A 19,930-nucleotide genomic window follows, 5' to 3' on the forward strand; every position below is an offset into this window, starting at 1 on the left:
AGTGGCATGTGGGGTGGTGCTTCAAGAGACATTGATGGTGAAGCTAGGGGGATTAGGTAAATCAATTGCTGCACAAACATGAAGACCTGAGTTTGGATCCCACAGATAGCACATGTCTGTAATCCTAAGGTTCCTGTGGCAAGATGGAGACATGAGAATATCCAGGAACTTGGCCAGATATGCTGGCATATGCAACTAAAGACCTCCACATGCATACGTTGGCAGATGTGTACACACAACACACACCCATACACACCTTAACAAAAGGGTAAAAGCAAGCACTGGTGGGGCTGGAATGCAGCTCTGTGGTAAAGTATGTGCTTAGTATGCATAAGACCCTGGGTTCAGTCCATAGCACTGGGTGGGAGGGACAATGACCAGTAAAAACCCCAACAGATAAGACGCTTATTACAGTAGTTGAACAGGTATAGACCTTGTAATTTTTTAGTCCTAATAGTTATTTTTAAACTTGTCAAGTGGATGAGCTGCAAAGGGCTTTGTTTTTTTGAGTGATATGAGTGTCCTACCTATATATATGGATGTACATACACATTGATTGATGCCCAAGACAGCAGAAGGTGTTGGATCTTTTGGAATTAAGAGCTGTAGACACTACTGAGCCACCATGTGGGTGCTGGGAACTTGTAACCATTGAGCTATCTTGTCAGAGCATCATAGTTTGAGTCAGGGCATCTCTGTAGTTTTGGCTGCCCTGGAACTCACTGTAAACCAGGCTGACCTTGAACTCAAGATTTGCCTGTCTCCCTCTGCCCCCCAAGTACTGGGATGAAAGGCATGCACCATCACTGCCCAGCTGTTTTTTAAATTAATTTTTCGTTGATGTTTGTGGGGAGTGGAGGCCAGTGGACAACTTGCTGGATTGGCTCTCTTTAACACCATGTGGGACCTAGGGATCAAACTCAGGCAATCAGGCTTGGCAGAGGCACCTTTACCTACTGAGCCATCTTGCCAAACTCAGAGGGCTTTCCGACAGCAGGCAACTTTATGTTGGAAAAGGACATTTTACCAGGTGGGACAACCTCAATGAAAGCAGCATCGAGGGAATTTGCTAAGGTCATCTTCTCCTATCTTAATTGTTCAGGACTGCTGTCAGCTCTGGATCTCGTTGAAGTCAATCCTCAATTGGTCACTTCAGAGGAGGAGGCCAAGGCTACAGCCAGCTTAGCAGTGGACGTGATTGCTTCGAGTTTTGGTCAGACAAGAGAAGGGGGACATATTGTCTATGACCACCTTCCTACTCCCAGTTCGCCAGATGAATCAGAACCTAAAGAACGTGTGAGGATTTAGGAAATACTGTACACTGGCACCTTTCACAATGAATGGCACTCCAGAGTTGCAAGGCATTTAAGGGGACAAACATTAAATGGCTGTCTGGATCGATAACTGTCTTACTGAGAACTTCTGTGTGCTCTCACAATTGTAAAATTTCCCTTCTCTATTTGGTAACCAATAGTACTACTGTAAATGTATTTGTTTCTGTTTTTTTTTTTTTTTAAGTTTACAAGATATTAATGTTATGACATGTAAATTTGAAGGAGTCATAAACAACATTTATTACCTTAGTATATTATACTGGTCTTGTTACTGTTCCTTCACAATTATGTGGTTTTCCATTGCCCTCCCTCCCATAGTCTGGCTACACAATGCATTCTTGAACTGTTAGCCCACAGCAGCAATATTTATGCCTAACACTATTCGGAGTCAACATTCTGGTCCACAGTCCCTTCCCTCCAGGAAGTTCAATGGTGTCTAAAGAATTTGTAGTACACAAGCCCGACCAGGATGGCTAGCTCCAGGATGATGATGATGGAAAGCAGTAGCTTGTTGGTTGTCACTCTACAAAGACAAGCACAGTAAGTAGACATGAGTCTGGGTAACCTTATTTCTAGCTGTTTCTAATGCTGTACACAGTGAGGCAGATAGAGTTTGTTCACACAGCCACTTAGCAGTTAAGTTCTACACCCTTTGGCTAGTGACAATTCATGGTTTGCTTCAGCTGTAACTGAAGGACATCACTAAGTACATCACAGCCATGTGGGAAACAGGGATATACATACCAAAACATAAACACAGACTCTTGATTGGAAAAATAACCTCCATTTATAAAAAATTTCTGCTGCTTAAATATGGTCCTGTTAGTTATACATACTGCTTTGAGTGCACATTAAAAGCAGGGTTTGGGGTACACTTCAGTTTCAAAGTTAGGCTCATGGATGAGTCCTGCTTTTAGGGGAAGTAACTAGGGGCCCTAAGTAATGCTTTTTAGTTTCTTGGAAACTTCCCTTCCCTATTTCTCCCTTTCTGTTCTGCTATCTAAGTAGACACTCTCTAAAAATTTTACTTCAGATTATCACCTGATTTCTCCTTATCTTACAGGAATTCACCACTGTTTGGGAAAATTCTACTCCAAGTGCTAGTTAAATGAATGAGTTATTGTAGTTCTTGTTAGCTTACATGTACACAAAGACGTGCCACACTACTATGCACCCAGGTTACCCCCAGTGTCAGCTCCCCTTTGGCCTTGTTTTTGCTGCTGTGAGTACTTACCTCAGGTTGGTTGCTGTAATTAGTCCATGTGTATGCCCACCACAGTTCACTTGTGGCAACTAGAGGACAACTTTGGAGATGCTTCTCCCTCTCAACTCATCCCAAAACCACTTTTACCACCTTCCAGCTTATTTTGTTAATATACAACTCTGAAAAGGGCCTGCCATGAAAGACAAGGACCAAGCCTTATCAGTACTCACACCGGGTGCTGACAAGGCTGCTCAGTGAGTAGAAAGCGTATCAGTTCCTTAGGTCTCCTCTGAGAAATGGAGATCAATGTCCAGCAGACAGGCTTCCTACTGCTTTAACAAAGGACTCTATCCTGAGATTTTAACTACACAAACTCTATTCTTTGGGTGGGTGGAGTGCTTGTATAGCACTAAGGTTATTAGGATATTTGGTAAGTTACTGTTTTAAGCTTTCTTAGTTGGAAATCATTACATCTCAAGAAGTTATGGGCTTCTTTTCCTTTCTTTGAATGAAACTTACTTTCTGGACATTGAGCGGAGAATCTTTCGGCTTTTGCTCAAGTTTTCATTTGTGTTTACCAGCTGAAAGAGAAAGTAACAATCATTTTCTTCTTTCAAAACATTCTATAGAATTTGAACAGTGGGCATGTAAAGATCTTCATTAAGAAATGCAAAGAAAGCCGGGCGGCGGCGGTGGTGCAAGCCTTTAATCCCAGCATTCAGGAGGCAGAGAGTTCGAAATCAGCCTAGTCTACAAGAGCAAGTTCCAGGACAGCCTCCACAACCACAGAGAAACCCTGTTTAGAACAACAAAAACAGAAATGCAAAGAAATCAATGAGGAAAAATCACTGTATCTCACGTTGTGTAGGAGTGGGTGGCTGTGAGGAAACTAATTCTTCACCTTGGCTATTGAAAAGAAAGGCTAAAAGCATGGTAGCACACACCTTTAATCCAAGCACATGGGAGGCAGAGGCCAGCATGGTCTACATAGTAAGTTCCAGGACAGCCAGGAAAGAGGTGTGTGTGTGTGTGTGTGTGTGTGTGTGTGTGTGAGAGAGAGAGAGAGAGAGAGAATAGTGTCACAGTTGTAACACCCAACTTTTCTGACTGCTTCCCCTGTCAGTGACTGTAGAACAATTTAATATTTGTCAAACACTAGGAGAACCTTCTTAAGGGTTTATTTTATGTGTATGAATATTTATACCACATGCATGTATGGTGCCCACACAAGTCAAAAGTGAGCATGGGGTCCCCCAGACCTGGGTCCTTCATAAGAGTAGTAAGTACTGCCTTGTGAGTTAATGCTTTTGGGATCTTAGCTTTCTTCCTTTTTCCTTCCTTCCTTTTTTTTCTTGCTTGAGTAGAACTCAGGGAACTAGCCCCAATGTACCTTTCTCATTTGATTACCTGTTACTAATCTATTTAGAAGGACATTTCAATGATGCTCCTTGTTGTCTCTCAGATCAGTTTTAAGTTCAACCAATCTACTTATACGATCTGTTTGCAATTGTGTAACAATTCCATAGCTTACATTGAGATCAGCATTTTATTGTGAATTTGCACAAAATGAGAAAACGGGAGAATTGCTTTAAGATGTACAAGAAAATCTCTTCAAATCCTCCCAATGAGCTAGTACTTTTCCTGTCCGAATCCTGACTAAAATGTTTTCAGTTAAAATTTGCCTGAGGACATACTAAGAATGTAACATGAACAGGCAAACCATTTTTTATTCTTTTAATTCATTGTAAACTAACCCATTTTATATAAAGGAAAAAGGAATTTCTCAAATCCTCTTGTATACAATCATAGTAGACCAGAGAACCCTAATATTATCAGTTGACCTACATATTTCTGCTTTCTTTCCTCAATAGACCAACTTACCTTAGATACAGTCACAAATATATACATACATATATGCATTTTTTTGTATGTATGTGTTGTATGCACACATCTGTGGGAATGGAGGGCACCTTCTAAGGGTTCTCCACCTTACTAAGAAAGGATCTTTCAATCAAACCTGGCCACACTGACTAGCAACAAGCTCCAAAGATCCAACTGTTTCTAATGCTTATCTCTCAACTCTGGGGTTTCAGATATATGAGTGGCTTTTATTGACTGACCCATCTCCATAGCAATGTAAAAATTAAGTACAGTATGGGACAGGGAGAGTTATTCCCAGAATTCAGACCTCCTGTAGTGTCTAGCCTTTGTATGGAGGAGCCACTCCCTCACACATTGCATAGACTTACTCTATTCTTCGTGCGTTCCAACTGGTCTCGCTGCTCCCCCAACTCTTCTATGATTTCTGTACCAATCTGGTCAGTTTCTGTGGCAATCCGATGAGAACGCTCGATGCTTTGGGTGGCCCGGTTCAGGCTTTCCGTGCCTTGTAGAAGCAATGCTCTTTGAGACTGTAGCCGATTCTGGCAGGAGTAGGGGAAGGGACGTGTGAGACTTATTTATTCCATTATAAATTTATTAATACATTCCTTGTGACCTTCTTGTGCAAAAGGGAGGTAGTGAGCAATCATTTCATTAGTTTTTCCTTTAAATCTGCAAGGCATTGGTTCTAGGACACTCTTGCTGAAGTCCCATGAGCAAAATAGTGTAGCATCTACATATTAACATACAGACATCCTCCCGATAAATTAAATCTTTAGATAATAAAAAGTAAATTCTATGTAAATATGGTTCAAGAGAATCATGACCAGATAAAGTCAGATGTCCTGCATATATAAGAAAGTTTTAAAAGATTTGTATGTGTGTACCAGGGGGCCCATGGATGCTATAAGAGGGCACTGGATCCCTCAGCTAGATTTTTTTTTTTTTTTGAGGCAGGGTCTCACTGTGTAGTTCAGGCTGGCTTTAACTCAGAGATCCATTTGCCTCTGCTTCCCAAGTGCGAGACGAAACAGGTTAAGTGACACCATGCCTGGGAGGATGCAATACTTTTAATCCAAAGCTCAATATCCAGTTGCAGTGGGCATGAAGCTAGCCAGCTGTGCTTTTAAAACAGAGTCAAAGATACTAATGAATTGTAAGATCCTGTTCAAGGTCACAGACTAAAGAGGTACATCTCACTGCCTGCTATACTTTGTGATGCAAGAGAAGAGACTTAAAAAAAAAAAAAAAAAACAAAACAAGCAAAAAACAAGCCGGGCATTGGTAGGTAGCGCACACCTTTAGTCCTAGCACTCGGGAGGCAGAGGCAGGCAGATCTGAGTTTGAGGCCAGCCTGGTCTACAGTGCTAATTCCAGGACAGGCTCCAAAGCAATACAGAGAAATCCTGTCTCAAACAAACAAACAAACAAACAAACAAACAAAAAAACCCCCAGCATTTTCCCTGTGAACAAGCATAAACTGGTTCATTACTAGCAACTTCAGGCAGCAGCCAGACTGGGCAGGAGGGTGCAAAAATCACTTGATAATGCAAAAAGCCTGCAACTTTAAAACTATTTGCTTAAATATTTACTTATTTATTTAGAGACAGTCTTACTGTAATTCAAGCTGGCTTCAAACTCATCATGACCCTCCCAGCTCAACCTACAAGTGCTGGAGGTCCAAGTGTGTGTCATTATGCCTGGCCACTCTTTAACTTCAGTAGTGCCACAAGTAAACAACTAGCCTCTACAACTCTGGAAAATGATTAGTTCAGGGAAGATAGGCTTGACTGGTACTGAGGGCATTCTTTTTCAGCACAGAAGTCATTAAAAGCCGGAACCATTGCCACATTCTTATATTTAAAAAAAACAAAAACCAAAAAACTTATGTGGCTAAACCCTCATGGCAAACAGTACTCTAGTTACTTGTTTACAGGGAAGGTAGAATCTGTGCCACAAGCAAGCTTCTTTGCTGCCCTAACTCCCAGGAGCTCTAAATTTTAAAGTCCCCACTGAACTTTTCCTCCATTTACAATCCTAAGCATGACCACAAAAGCAGCCTAGGTCAGGCCAGCATTAGTAACTATGGCAGGGTTGGGTACAGTACTATGGCAGGGTTGGGTACAGTACTAAGTTCTAACCTACTGGAAGCACATACAACCAAGAAGGGCTCAGTTCACAGAGCTTATTACAGAACAGGTAGCAAACAGCACAGATGTTCTTGTTCATACATACAAAATAAAGGATGTAATAAACATATCGGGGCTGGAGAGATGGCTCAGGGGTTAAACTGCCTGCTCTTCAGAGGTCCTGAGTTCAATTCCCAGCACAAAGTGGTGGCTCACAACCAATATAGTGAGATCTGGTGCCCTCTTCTGGCGTGCAGGGATACGTGCATGCAGAACACTGTGTATGTGATAAAAATAAAATAGGGCTAGAGAGATTAGTGGCTAAGAGCACTGGCTGTCTTCCAGAAAACCTGGGTTCAGTTCCTAGAACCCACAAAGTAAGTGGCTCACAACCACCTGGAACTCCAGTTCCAGAGAATTCCAATAACCCTCATCTAGCCTCTATGAGAACTGCATGCATGTGATAAACAGACATGCAGGCAAACACCCATACACATAAAAATAGACCTTAAGGAAATAAAGATGAAAAGAAAAAAAAAACATTTTTTTTTTCCAAGACAGTTTCTCTGTGTAGCTTTGTAGACCAGACTGGCCTCAAACTCACAGAGATCCACCTGCCTTTGCCTCCTGAGTGCTGGGGTTAAAGGTGTGTACCACCACCGGCCAGCTGAAAAAAAAATATTTTTTTTTAAAAATAAAATATGGTTTTAAATGATTAGGCTAAAGAAAGCAAGAAATGGCAATAATAGCACATAAATCAAACTCAGACATGGAATAATCCTATTAAAGATAGTGTTATCTACAATGACATATGGACTTGGGTCAGGTACAAATCCCTTATGATGTCAGCTACTCCAATGCTCAGTCAGGAGGCTGGATTGGGTACTTGAGGCCAGTCTGGGCAACACAGTGACAATCCCCTTTCAAAAAAAACTTGTAAGTTCTGAAATTAATAAATTTAAAACAAATGTTTGAACTTGTCAACCCTGTTTTTTTTTTTTAGGGGAAAGTAGCAAATGACCAAGGTAATTATTTATTTGGTATACAATGTTCTGCCTACATGCCAGAAGAGGGCACCAGATCTTATTATAGATGGTCTGAGCCACAATGTGGTTGCTGGTAATTGAACTCAGGACCTCTGGAAGAGCAGCCAGGGCTCTTAACCTCTGAGCCATCTCTCCAGCCTAACCAGGGTAATTTTTACAATTTTTGTTAACAAAAATTTGCCTTTTTCCAGTCTGCCATCAGAGGTATGCTCACACGTATCCATTTCAAAGTTTTTTTTTTTTTTTTCTTCAAAAATTGTGTATGAAAAGCCAGGAGCTAAATGTAAGGATTATGTGATCAAGGCTTTGAGAAGCAAGTATTTGCAGATTAGGTTCTAGGCTAGAGCAAAGCTGAACAGCTTCCTTGCTGGTACTGTTCTTCAGCTGGTACCCCATCAATGTCTGGGACCCTGGTACTGAGTGCCTGCCTATGCTGGTACACACAAATGTGCTGGTCTGGCTGCCATTTGAGGAGCACTGGTTATGGCTGACACAGCATCAGACTCTGCAGCTGCTCAGCCATTTCCCACAAGCTTAAGTCTCTAAGCACAGTCACGGTGAGCTCTGTACCATAAGCCTCCAGATAGAAGCTGATGAGCTTGTCAGTGAGGTCTATGGTGTCCATCTGCATCTGGGCCCCCAAGGCATCAGTCATAACCCTTGCATGGTAGCATTGACAGCAGCAGCCTCACTTTGAACTCTTTGAGCTCATCCACTGAATGGCCTCCCACACCTGCCCCATGACTCTTGAGTTCCCAGCCTCTTACCTTGACTGCCACCTGCCTCCATTTTAAAGTTTTACATTACTCCCAAAACACGGTACTTTAACATCAAGTCAGTATCACTTTGTTTCCCAAACACTAATGAAGACCCATCATAAAGTACCATTTAAAATTCTACTGCTAGCCTTTCTGTAGATGTTAAGTTTGCAGTGCTGGCCTCCTTTCCATTTTTTTTTTTTTTTGAAAAATTCTATGTCAATTTTGTTCTTTGCAGAATATATCCAAATGCAGCACACTAAACCTAATCTTTGTCAAGTTTTTATTTTATTCCTTTAACTAGCCAGTTCTCTAATTGTTTTCAAGATATGGGTTCTTGAAGTCCAATTTTATGTCAGAATCCTTTGTGTTAGAAGCATTTTAGCTGTCTTTACAAGACTAGGGTGTCAGGATGGCCCTACTAGGAAGCACCCTATAATTCTTCTCTACCAGTTGCTGAGTCATCTTGATATTAAGCTAACAGAAAGCTTGTATTAGTCTTGTAAAACAAAACAAACCATCAGGAGGTTAAGATAGGATGATAACTTGAGCTAATACAAAACCCTACCTCAGGCTGGAGAGATGGTTCAGTGGTTAAGAACACTAGTTGGTCTTTCAGAGGTCCTGAGTTCAATTCCCAGCAACCATATGATGGCTCACAACCATCTGTAATGAGATCTGGTGCCTCTTCTGGCCTGCAGGCATACATGCAGGCAGAACACTGTATACCTAATAAATCTATTTCAAAAACAAAAACTTACAAACCTAACTGAATTTTGGGAATATAGCTGAGAAAATGATTCTAAAATTTATATAAAATAAAAGTTCAAAAAGAAAAGGAATTAGATCAATAGGTCAAGATAGAGTATAACTAGGAAGCTTCTAGGTTGCTAGAAAAAAGTCCTGTTCTATATCTATATGTATGCACACAAAGAAATCTGGGAAGATTTGCATTAAAAAGAGTATGTACTCGAGGGGAGAGTGGGACTAGATGCAGGAAAAAGACCAGGACAATAAAAACCCAAGACTCCAGTATGCACTGATGTAACTGTCACCCATCTGGTTCTTGTACCACACACTCCTTACGGGAGGAGCAGCCATTGTTCGTTCTTATCAAACACTTACCACTTACCAAATGCTCGTTCTCTACGGCATATGCTCCGTACTTCACATCTCCTCGGCCTCCAGGTGTGGCTGTCAAAGGTGTACTTCTCACCTCACGGTGGAGTTTGGCAAGGTCCTTCCGGTAGTTTCGAAGCTTAGACATCATGGGGTTACGGAAGGTCAGGGGTGCATACCGTAGTTCTTCCTCCATTTCTGCCAGCTGGGATGGCAGAAAGGGGTAAGTAGACGGCCTGGTTTCTCCCTAACCTGGGCACACACTTATTTTAAACTTTACCACTGGCTACCCAAAACAGCTACTATATTTTTGTGGTACACAAACACCACATTCACTTTTAGTGCCTGGAATACTTTCTAGTAGACACTCACTCAAGAAAGTACATTATGGGGCTGGAGAGACAGTAAAGTGCTTGCTTTGCAAATATGAAGACCTAAATTCAATTCCCAGAACCTATGTAAATAAAACTGGGGGTGGCAGTGTACTTATAATACCAGTACTGGCTGGCCAGTACAGCCTACTTGGCAAGTTCCAGGCTAGTGAGAAACCCTGTTTCAAAAGAGAATGAAGAAAACAGCAAGGTGGATGGAACCTGAAGAATAAGGTCACTTTTGTTAATGTGACCCACATGTACACATGTACTTCTACAACACATGTAAGTGTGACGCATGTACCAGCGGGAGAGTGCCTACCTACCAATCCCAAATATGTGTAAGGACCTAGGCTCTACACCTAACACTGCAAATATGTGCATGCAGGCACGTGCGCGCGCACGCACACACACACACACACACACACACACACACACACACACACACACACATACATGCATGCTCCATGAAGTATTCATCTGTGCTAATAAGTTTAACAAAGGTCAGTAACTGATGTCCATGGCCAGCTTCAGGAAAGGGATGGGAATGGCCCTACTACTTATATCAGGAGTGCCTCATCATAGGCTTGTACTTCAGCAGTCTTCAAAACTTTATTTGTGTTTGTGAGCTTCCTCAACATCCATTTCCACCAGTCAGCCTCATTTAGTAAGTGTGATGACTAGTGGTGTTAACTTGGCAGGATCTACAATCACCAAGGAGACATAATTCTGGACAGCCTGTTATCTAGGGTAGCCTCTAGGGATGATTTTGATTGTATACTCAAGGCTGCAAAGGATTGCCTACTGTGGGAGGCACCATGCCCTACCTAGCATCCTGGACTGAGTGGAGAAAGGCAAGTGAGCAGAAGCATGCATTCACCATCACTCACTGTGATTTGACCAGCTGCTTCAAGTTCCTGCTGCCTTGTTTTGTCTACTACAATGGACTGTGCCTTGAAATGTGAGCTAGAATAAACCCTTTCTCCCTCAAAACACTTTTGCCAAAGTATTTTATACAATAATGAAAGAAAACCCAAGAGCTATAGTCAAAATCAATAGTAGACAGGAAAAGGTTACCTGTTACGAAGTCATAGAATTTCTAGAAAAGACCAAAACCAAGTACAAGAAACAAGGACTTGTTCTCTGTCCTCACCGTTTCATTTGCTTCCTGTTGTTTTTCATCGAAATCTCTGACCAGCTTCTTCTTCTCTTCTAGAAGAGACAGGTGCATTCCAAACATTTATTACTGCTTCTATGCATCTGCAGAGGCCATTCATTCCCTGTGCTTAGAATACCCTTCCCATTGTTTCCTGGATGGGGTGGTAACTCCTTGCAGAGGGTTAGAAACATTTGGAGACGTACTCTCTGTGCCTGAGGGTACCTACTGCATTGGCTTTTAGTATCCAGGAAATATTCCTGCTGAGGACAAAGTGTAGCATAACAATTATTTGGTTCTAAAGTCAACAGCATCCCTATTACAGGTTTAAATTAATAATCATTTTTAACCTTTTCTCCTCCCCATACTCATGGAGGGGCAGGCACTCTCATCAATATGAATGTCTGCCACTACTGTGTTTCCAAAGTGAATGTATAACCGCCACTATTCTGCAAAACAAACTCAAAATTCACCTACTCTGCTCACTAGTGTGATACATCTCTCTATGAGACTGTCATTCTTTGTTCAGCCCTCCACATGTCATTGTAAGTACTGCACTTGCTTGTTTGTTTAATTAGGCTCTCCCTAAGTTGGCCAGGCTGCCTTCAACTGTGCAAAGCTCCTGGCTTAGTCTCCAAAATGCAAAAGTTATAGGTGAGTTCACCTACTCCTGCCTGGCTTTGTCTTCAACAGAAATTACTGATCTTCCATTTTAGCAACAAGAGAAAAAGCTTCAGTGTCAAAGTAAAAAAAAAAATAGGTAAATTAATATTATTTCACCTTTACTATGTTTCTTCTGATCACTTATAATGTGAAGATTTTCCGCTTAATATATATATTTCTTTTAAAGCTAACTGTATTAGCTGGGCACATCTTTAGTCCCAGCTTTTGGGAGGCAGAGGCAGGTGGATCTCTGGGAATTCAAAGCCAGCCTGGTCTACAGAAGGAGTTCCAGGACAGACTCCAAAGCAATACAGAGAAACCCTGTCTAGAAAACAAACAAACAAACAAAACAACCCAACTATTAGACACACATATTTTACATGAATACACTGATAAGGAAGAATGTCTAAATAACAGTAAAAATGGCATCTGACATAGTAAAAATGACTAAGGTACTTGGAATTCTATCACCTGGTAAACCCTTATAGGGGGAGAGCACTGGTTATTGGGGGGGGAGGATTAGGTTCTAGAACCAGTATCAGACCTGCCTTAACACGAAAGCATGGTAATTTTCTTCTTTTTATGGCTATAAAACAAGGAAGCAGATCATCCCTTCATCTCTAACAAGCAGCAATCAGTTTTATTGTGAAGAATTTGAATTTTTAAAAATGAATAATATACATTCACTGGGTGTGGTGGCTCACACTTTTAATACCATGCAGAGGCTGGTGGACCTCTGAGTCTGAGGCCAACCTGGTCTACATAATAAGTTCCAGAGCTACAAAACAACAAAAACCAAAACCAAAAACCAACCAACCATAAAAACAGACAAACAAAACCAAAAACAAAAACAAAAAAAAAAAACCCATTTGCCTAAATGAGCTACATGAGGAAAGCTACACATAATCTACTTATTACAAAGTTACCATTTTGAACTCATTTTTTTTCTCTTTTGAGACAGGGTCATATATAATTCAAAACTCACCATTTAGTAACCAAGCATGACCCTGAACTTTTCATCCTCTTGCCACCACCTCCCAACTCACCATTTGCTACGTTCACCCACTGCTGTTTGATACTCCCTTAACACAAGGCACTCCAGCAAACTATTTTTTTGTACTGCTTACAGAACAAAAATCTCCCCAAACAGGGATCCATTAATTAATTAACAACAATAAAAATGGGGAAAGGTTTAGCCCTGGAAAAATGGTGCACACATCTTGACCATCTGGGATGTAACTGAGATGGACACCAAAGCATGTTACTGTTCCTGAGGGGCTGTGCTCTGAGCCACCAATAATGAAAACACAATCCTTGCAGCCAAAACCGGCCACTTGCATGGAGCAATAATGGATTCTTGTAATCACGTGCCTCAAAAAGTCAAGTGTCACTACTCCTATGACTCAGTCTATCTCCAAACTCAAGCACACCCTCTTCATGACCCAAGCTAGAAAGCACATGACAGCAGTACTGCATACACACTTCTATCCCCTCCCTAGCCTGGATCTTTCTAGAACTGTGACATTCTTTATTCTGCCTTTGTTAACCGATCTGAAAATCTACACTCAAGAAGCAAATTCTAGAACTACTCAAAGTGAAAGTGGCGGGAGAGGTAGCAGTTTGATGAAGGGGATGTGCTTTCCCCATGTCTCTGTGTCACTGGTTTTTCCGGAGCTGCATTTCTGCCCGATTGTACAAAACCCAAGTGTACTACTGTGAGTGCTCTACAGCTCATATGCTATACTTCTAGGAAATGCACACCTTTCAGAATATAGCTTCATGTTTCAGCTCTTGTATGGAGTCTGAGATTTATCACAAAGGGGAGGCCTAAGAAATCACTCCTTCCTGGGGAAGATGTTAGAAAAGCTCTTCCCAGTCTTGGTTCCAAGATGACCAAAAAAAAAGGAACAAGTCACATCAAAAAGGCAATTCACTGTATGATCTGAAACAGGTGCATGCCCCAAGACAAGCCATTAAGAGGCCTGGAACATTGTACAGGCTGCTGCGGTCAGAGACATTTTCAAAGCGAGTGTCTTTGTGCTTATGTGCTTCCCAAGCTGAATTGCTTTGGGAGCTGTGCCATTCCTAGCAAGGGAGTCAGGAATCAATCTTGTGAAACCAGAATGATTTAGACCTGCTGGTGCTGCCCCTCAACCTCCACCAAAGCCCATTAGAACAGAAAAACATCTGGGAAAAACAGATGCTGGAAAAGCAAATATTCAGAAGTCAAGAGGCTTGTTTCTATTCCACTTTGAGGCCACTAACTGCCTTTTTGTGCTTTAGTTTTACCCACCAGTTAACATTACAGCTAGGATGGATCTCAGAGATTATCAACTCATTTTACAACTTTAGAAACTAGAATCTGGACAACTAAGTATATTCCCTAAGTGGCGGGGACCTCATGGTGACCACTGCTGCTTGACAAAGTTCCAGTATTTCAACATTGCAGACCATACTTCTCCAGCACTTATTTTTACTTTTATTTTTAATGATTCTCATTACTAATGCCTTTCCTTTTGGGAAATTTTGTGAAGGATATAAATGTGTACAATGGTAGCCTTTCTAAACAAAATAATTTTTTTTGGAAAAAAAAAATTGCCACCACTGTGGAGCCAGGAATTCCACTGTGCCTTCCTAATTACACCAAGAACAGGAATGTTAGAGATTTCATCCCAAGGATGAAATGCCTACAATTTAGATCCAGAGCCTGAGGCCATTAAGGTAAAGGGTTCAGTTAATAAATCCAGAGAAATCAGAATGGTGTACAATATAACGGAAAAGAGTAAGACATCAGGACCTTCCCTTTTGGGAGAATTATGAGGGGAACAGGGCCATGTAGTAAGACTCAGAAACTGTACTATAGCATCTGCTCCCCAGAAGTCCGTTTCCAAGGTCAGGCTTTGGAAAAAGGTCTCCATTTCCTAGGGAGCTAGAGGAAAGTTCCTGTTTGATAAAGCAGTTATTCTTATCTCTAGCAAGAGGAACTTATGACCGTTCCATTAACATATGACTGGTGTCTATTTTCAAGGTCAATGCCAGATTCCTCAAACCCTGATCTTAAGCCACACTCCAGCTCACATGGCCCTGTCTCCCATTTAATCCTATATGCAAATATACAGTATAAACGTGTAATCTTGTCTCAATTAAAAGCTGCTGGCAGCCAACCAGATTCACCCTCAGGTCTTGTCTGTCTCTTCCTTGCCTTCCCCACCCCTCTAAACACCCACAGATCCTCTTTGGGACCTGAACCCCTGCTGAAGCAGGTCTCCGGCACCTAAGGCCACAGGAGTTAAGTATATGGTAACACTAGCTTTAAGAAGAGAGTCTCTTGACTTGGAATTCATTTCTTCTACACATGGCTGTGTACAACTGAAGGGTGTTTGGGTACTCTTAGAGTGGGCACCCTTTATTATTTTCTTTTGTTTGTTTGTTTGTTTTTTTTTTTTTTTTTTTTTTTTTGAGACAGGGTTTCTCTATGTAAAAGCCCTAGCTCTATAGATCAGGCTGGCCTCGAATTCACAGAGATCCCCCTGCCTCTGTCTCCCGAGTACTGGGATTAAAGGCGTGTGCCACCACCACCCGGCAGATTGCATCCTTTAACAACCAGTAAAATATACTAAAAAACAAAATAAAAATCTCTTACTCTTTTTAGGGAGCTAGAATTCATGCTAAAATCAACCACAAGGCAGAACTATATAGTGGGAAGGATAGGCACCCCCAACCAAGAATGAGTCAATGGCAGCAATATGCATACACCTAATCTGTCAGGTATGAGTGAAGGGTGAGGGATCAACTGTCTCATTTGATAAATGGGTTAGCACCATATTCTGGAATAAAGTGGAAGTAGGTTTTGATAAGCAGAAAAGGCTCAAGTTAATGCACTATGAATGCTGGCACCCTATCCTTATGGAATATTGGCTTCTTAGTGAAAAAACATGAGCTCCATTTGCTTTTTGCACCCAAGTGTGGCATTTCTATGACCTGTAACTTCTATCTGTAGACTAACAATGTACTCATATGTTGACTAACCCTTTTATCAATGAAACAGTTGATCCTTCACCATTTCATTTGTAAGTGCAATGCGGTCATACGAACTCCAGAGGGCACGGTAGGCATTCAAATGGTATAGATTAATGAATTATCATACATGGAATGCCACAAAAACTTCCTAACTAGGACACACAGTGATAGTTGTCCTTCAAGGGCCAAGAGCAAATACAGACTACACTTTGGGGAAATAAGTATCTCTTTTGCTTTTATTGTTTTAATAGGCGTATATATCCATTTGAAAGAGTAATGAAAATATGGGAAAAAAAATAGAAATTATTCTGCCTACTCAGCTATTTTCTTCTAAGAACTCATAGTACCTTTAACAACCAAAAACATTTTACAAGAGTTTAAAAAGTATATATTTTGTTCATTTTATTGTTTGAGACAGGGTCTCAACTGTATACTCCAGGCTGGCCTCGAACTCAGAGAGGGACCTGCCTCTGCCTCCTACATGTGCACTACCACACTCAGGTACAGATGTGCTAGGCACTCTTCTAGGGAGTTTATGATACATGCTACACAGAACAAAATACTATCTCATTTCTAGTTCATTAGTTCCCAAACTTAAGCTAGCCCCAGAAACCTTTTGAGTGTAGTAAAGATAGACTGCTTGTCCCAGCAGTTGCTGTTTGTCTGGGTGGAGGTGAGCATGTGCGTCTAACAAGTTCCCAGGTGGTGCTGATTATAGAGCACATTTCCAAACTGCTTTTCTAGTCACAGAAAGCCAAGCAATACAAAATATCATAAGTATATAAAGTGTTAAGTACATTAGGAAGTAAATGTTCTGAGACTGGGTGTTAGTGGAGCATGCCTTTAATCCCAGCACTCTGGAGGAGGCAGAGGCAAGTGGATCTCTGAGTTTGAGGTCAGCCTGGTCTACAGAGAAGAGTTCAGCCAGGGCTACACAGAGAAACAAGAAAATCAAAAGTGAAAATCAAACAAACAAAAAAGAGCACCCTGAAAATATCTGTATAAAGAGCTAATATTTTAAATGTAAATAAAACAGTAAGTTCCCAAATATTAATAACAGCTAGTAGCTCTTGCTATTGTCAGATGGCATTTTTAAGGGTATATTTTAAGGGTATTTTTATTAATTCATTCATTCCTCACAAAAAAACCAAACCAAAACAAAACAAAAACCCCATGAAGTTAGATGCTGTTTCATTTTGTAGAGGAAACTACTAGTTTGGTTAAAATAACTTGCAAGGTCACATAGCTACTAAGACAGTCTGAAGCCAGCCTTCCCTCCCTCCCCCCTCACTATATAAAATCTATGTCACACTCTATAAAATCTAGTCTGGACCTCTACGCTGCTAGGTAGCATAGGCAGTTCAAGCTGCCCTTTAACTCACACAAGATTCTCCTGTTTCTATAGACCAGGTGCTGAGATTATAAGTGTTTGCCACTGGGGCTGGTCATTGGTGCCACATGTCTTTAATCCCAGCACTGGGGAGGCAGAGGCTGGTGGATCTCAGTGAGTTTGAGGTCAGCCTAGTCTACAGAGAAAGTTCTAGGACAGGCTCCAAATCCTGTCTTGAAAAACAAAACATTCTTGGTTTTTACTCTACTATATTTAATAAATTCTCGATGATGGTTTTAATGGCAGAAAAATATTTTGTCATGCTAGATACAGAATACCTTCTATTCTATAGGTGGACAGTCACATCTACAACTCAAACGAACCTGCTCCTCATATTTAAGTTCATCCATTCAACTGATCACGTGAGAAAACACGGAAACTTTTCTTTCTTCCTATTCTTATCCACCATTCTCATAAGTCTGCCTCAGAACCACCTGTTGGATTTAATGCTCACTCTCCAGAGTCCCATGCTTACCTAGTCAACTGCCACGGAAGCTCCTAACACAGCCTCATATCCATTCTCACATCCTCTATCCAGCTACCGCAGCCTTGCTTCTAAAATGAAATCCACATTACTCAGCTGCTTATGTTCCTTACGGATTTTCCCCAAGACATCCAAGAGTCTCGAAGTGACACATCCCAGTTCCTCTTCAACGTGGCTGGTTGACTTCCCTCACTTCCCGCCTCTGTCTCACCTATATGCTAAACTTTATGGTTAGAATTATTTAAAATTCTTCATTGCCTACCAAACGCCTACATCCCCAACCTCCAATTACGATTTTTTTTTTTTTTTTTTTTCCCGTCTTACTAAAACACAGGACCGCAGATTTATGAACCTCCTATGCTCCTGGGAGAGGCAGACAGCCAGATAGCTAAGATTTGGGGAGGGAGGGCGGGGACCTAGGACATGAGAGGATCCCTAAGAGACGACACCCTGATGTCTACCTCATTGCACGCCCCGTCACGCCAAGCGGCTGCAGGAGACCCTGGGCTTCGGACAGCAGCAGGGGGCGTGCCCGAATGGGAAGCAGGGAGCCGGGGATCCGCATCTGGGAGGACAGCACCCGGCGGTGTTCTGGTCTGGCCCCGCCCCCGCCTCACCTGTCCCCGCGGTCCCCAGCAGCCGCTCGGGCACTCCTCGTAGGTCTTCAAGGAGGCCGCGGAAGATCTCGTGCAGCTTCTCGAAATGCTCGGAGGAGGCGGCGGAGGTGGCCATGGTGCAAGCTGCACGTGAGCGTCGGCCTCTGAGATTCCGGGCACAGGGCCCACTCCCTCCTCAGCGCTCAGCTGCCGGGTCCCGAAGCCATCACCGCGACCGCCGCACCCGGGCCACCCGGAACCAGGCGCTTCCGGGGTCCTCTGAGCCGGACGCCCTCCCCCTGCTGTCACCGCGCGGGCGCTGGGCGCCGAAGCCTGACGGAAAGCGGGGCGGGGACCACTCCCCGCTACTTCAGGGGCGCGGTGCCGCGCGGGGGACGAGCAGCTGCCTCCGACCTGGAGACGGCCAGCCGGAACTGGGGAGCTATCAAGGCGAAGGGCCAGAGGGAGCCCGCGGGACGGGCGCTTCGGACGCCTTATCCGGGCCCGCCGGCCCTGCAGTGCATGCTGGGGGTTGTAGTTAAGTGAGGGAGCTCGGCTGATGGTTGGCAGCAGGGCAGGGGCGTGAAAGGTCAGCCCTGTTGCGCAGTAAGAGGCTGGAAAAGCATAGGAGCCTCTACATTAACCTGTTATCGCAGTTCTTTCAGCGCCCCGCCCCCCGACTTCGACTAAATGTTCACTCTTAACCCTTGATAGATAGATGAGCAGAATCCTGCCTGCCCTCAGATGGTAAAGCACTAATATTGGGGAGATTACGTGTCGCATGCTTTCAGAAGAGGAAACTGGTCCTCTAGGGGCTTCACCTGTGTGGTTCATTAGGCTGTCCTGGGTTCTCACATCAGGTTAAGCATTGACGCTGTGTAAAGACCGAGTCATATGTTGAACAAAATAGGTTTTGTCTCTGCCCTTGGATAATTTATGATCTGGTGTAGAAGACAGACCCGTGTTACTGCATCTAATCTGCCGTTAACAACAACCATGAAGTCCTTCCTGGCCTTCCATGGGTATTAGTTCCTATGTATACTGATGACATGGATTGCACAAACAGCCCACTCTCAAGTTTACGTGAGAGCTTGGTATTTATACATGGAAAGATATGTATATATGGGTTCAACTGAGGGGAACAACACTTATCTAGCATAAGCAAAGTCCTACAATCCATTTCCCAAGGTGTGTAGGGGAGTGGGTTCCTGGGAGAATGTTTTGGTGATTTTTGTCTTTGAGGCTCTGGGTTTTACTAGCTTAAACTCATTGACCATTGAATTCAATAAAATGTAATATACATTGTGCAGAGATGAAAAAGTCTAGGGTTGGCATTGGTGGTGCAAAGTCCTTTTTTTTTTTTTTCTTTCTTCTTTTCTTATAAAGTTAAAAGATGGGCCAGGAGTGATGTCACATGCTTTTAAACCGAGCAGTTGGGAGGCAGAGGCAGGTGGATCACTTCGGTCAAGGCCAGCCGGGTCTACAGAGTAAGTTCCAGGACAGCCAGGGCTACACAGAGAAACCCTATCTTGAAAAAAAAAATTAAAATATTTAAGTGTGTGTGTGTGTGTGTGTGTGTGTGCGCGCGCGCGCGCATGTGTGATTGCAAGTGTACTGCCTGTGGAGTCCAGAAGGTGGTTTTGGAACACCTGGAGCTGGAGTTACAGGAGGTTGTGAGCTGCCGGTCACCCAAGTAAGAGTTGTGTGACCCTAACAGCTCTGTTGTCTCTTCAGTCCTAAGCCTTGCATTTCTTTTTCACATAAAAGAGGTACAGATAA

At 42.6% G+C, this 19,930-nt stretch overlaps 2 protein-coding genes across 2 annotated transcripts in view; one reads left to right on the forward strand and one right to left on the reverse strand.

The window, feature by feature from the left end:
• Positions 1-1,586, forward strand: part of Arg2 (arginase 2) — a 24,578-nt gene extending 22,992 nt beyond the window's left edge. The window contains exon 8 of the mRNA XM_051196192.1: positions 1,103-1,586. Coding sequence (XP_051052149.1) covers positions 1,103-1,308 — 206 coding nt within the window. The 3' untranslated portion in view covers positions 1,309-1,586. The remainder of the gene's footprint in view (positions 1-1,102) is intronic.
• Vti1b (vesicle transport through interaction with t-SNAREs 1B) lies at positions 1,546-18,449 on the reverse strand. Its single transcript, XM_051196197.1, has 6 exons — positions 18,173-18,449; positions 10,996-11,054; positions 9,485-9,676; positions 4,788-4,961; positions 3,058-3,119; positions 1,546-1,857 (listed from the first exon to the last, which is right to left on the reverse strand). Exons 1-6 carry the CDS (start codon positions 18,285-18,287, stop codon positions 1,761-1,763), a joined length of 699 nt encoding a protein of 232 aa, XP_051052154.1. The 5' UTR covers positions 18,288-18,449; the 3' UTR covers positions 1,546-1,760.
• Between the last annotated feature and the right edge of the window lie 1,481 nt (positions 18,450-19,930).

This window comes from Phodopus roborovskii, unplaced genomic scaffold (genome assembly GCF_943737965.1).
Source record: "Phodopus roborovskii unplaced genomic scaffold, PHOROB, whole genome shotgun sequence".
NCBI lineage: Eukaryota > Metazoa > Chordata > Mammalia > Rodentia > Cricetidae > Phodopus > Phodopus roborovskii.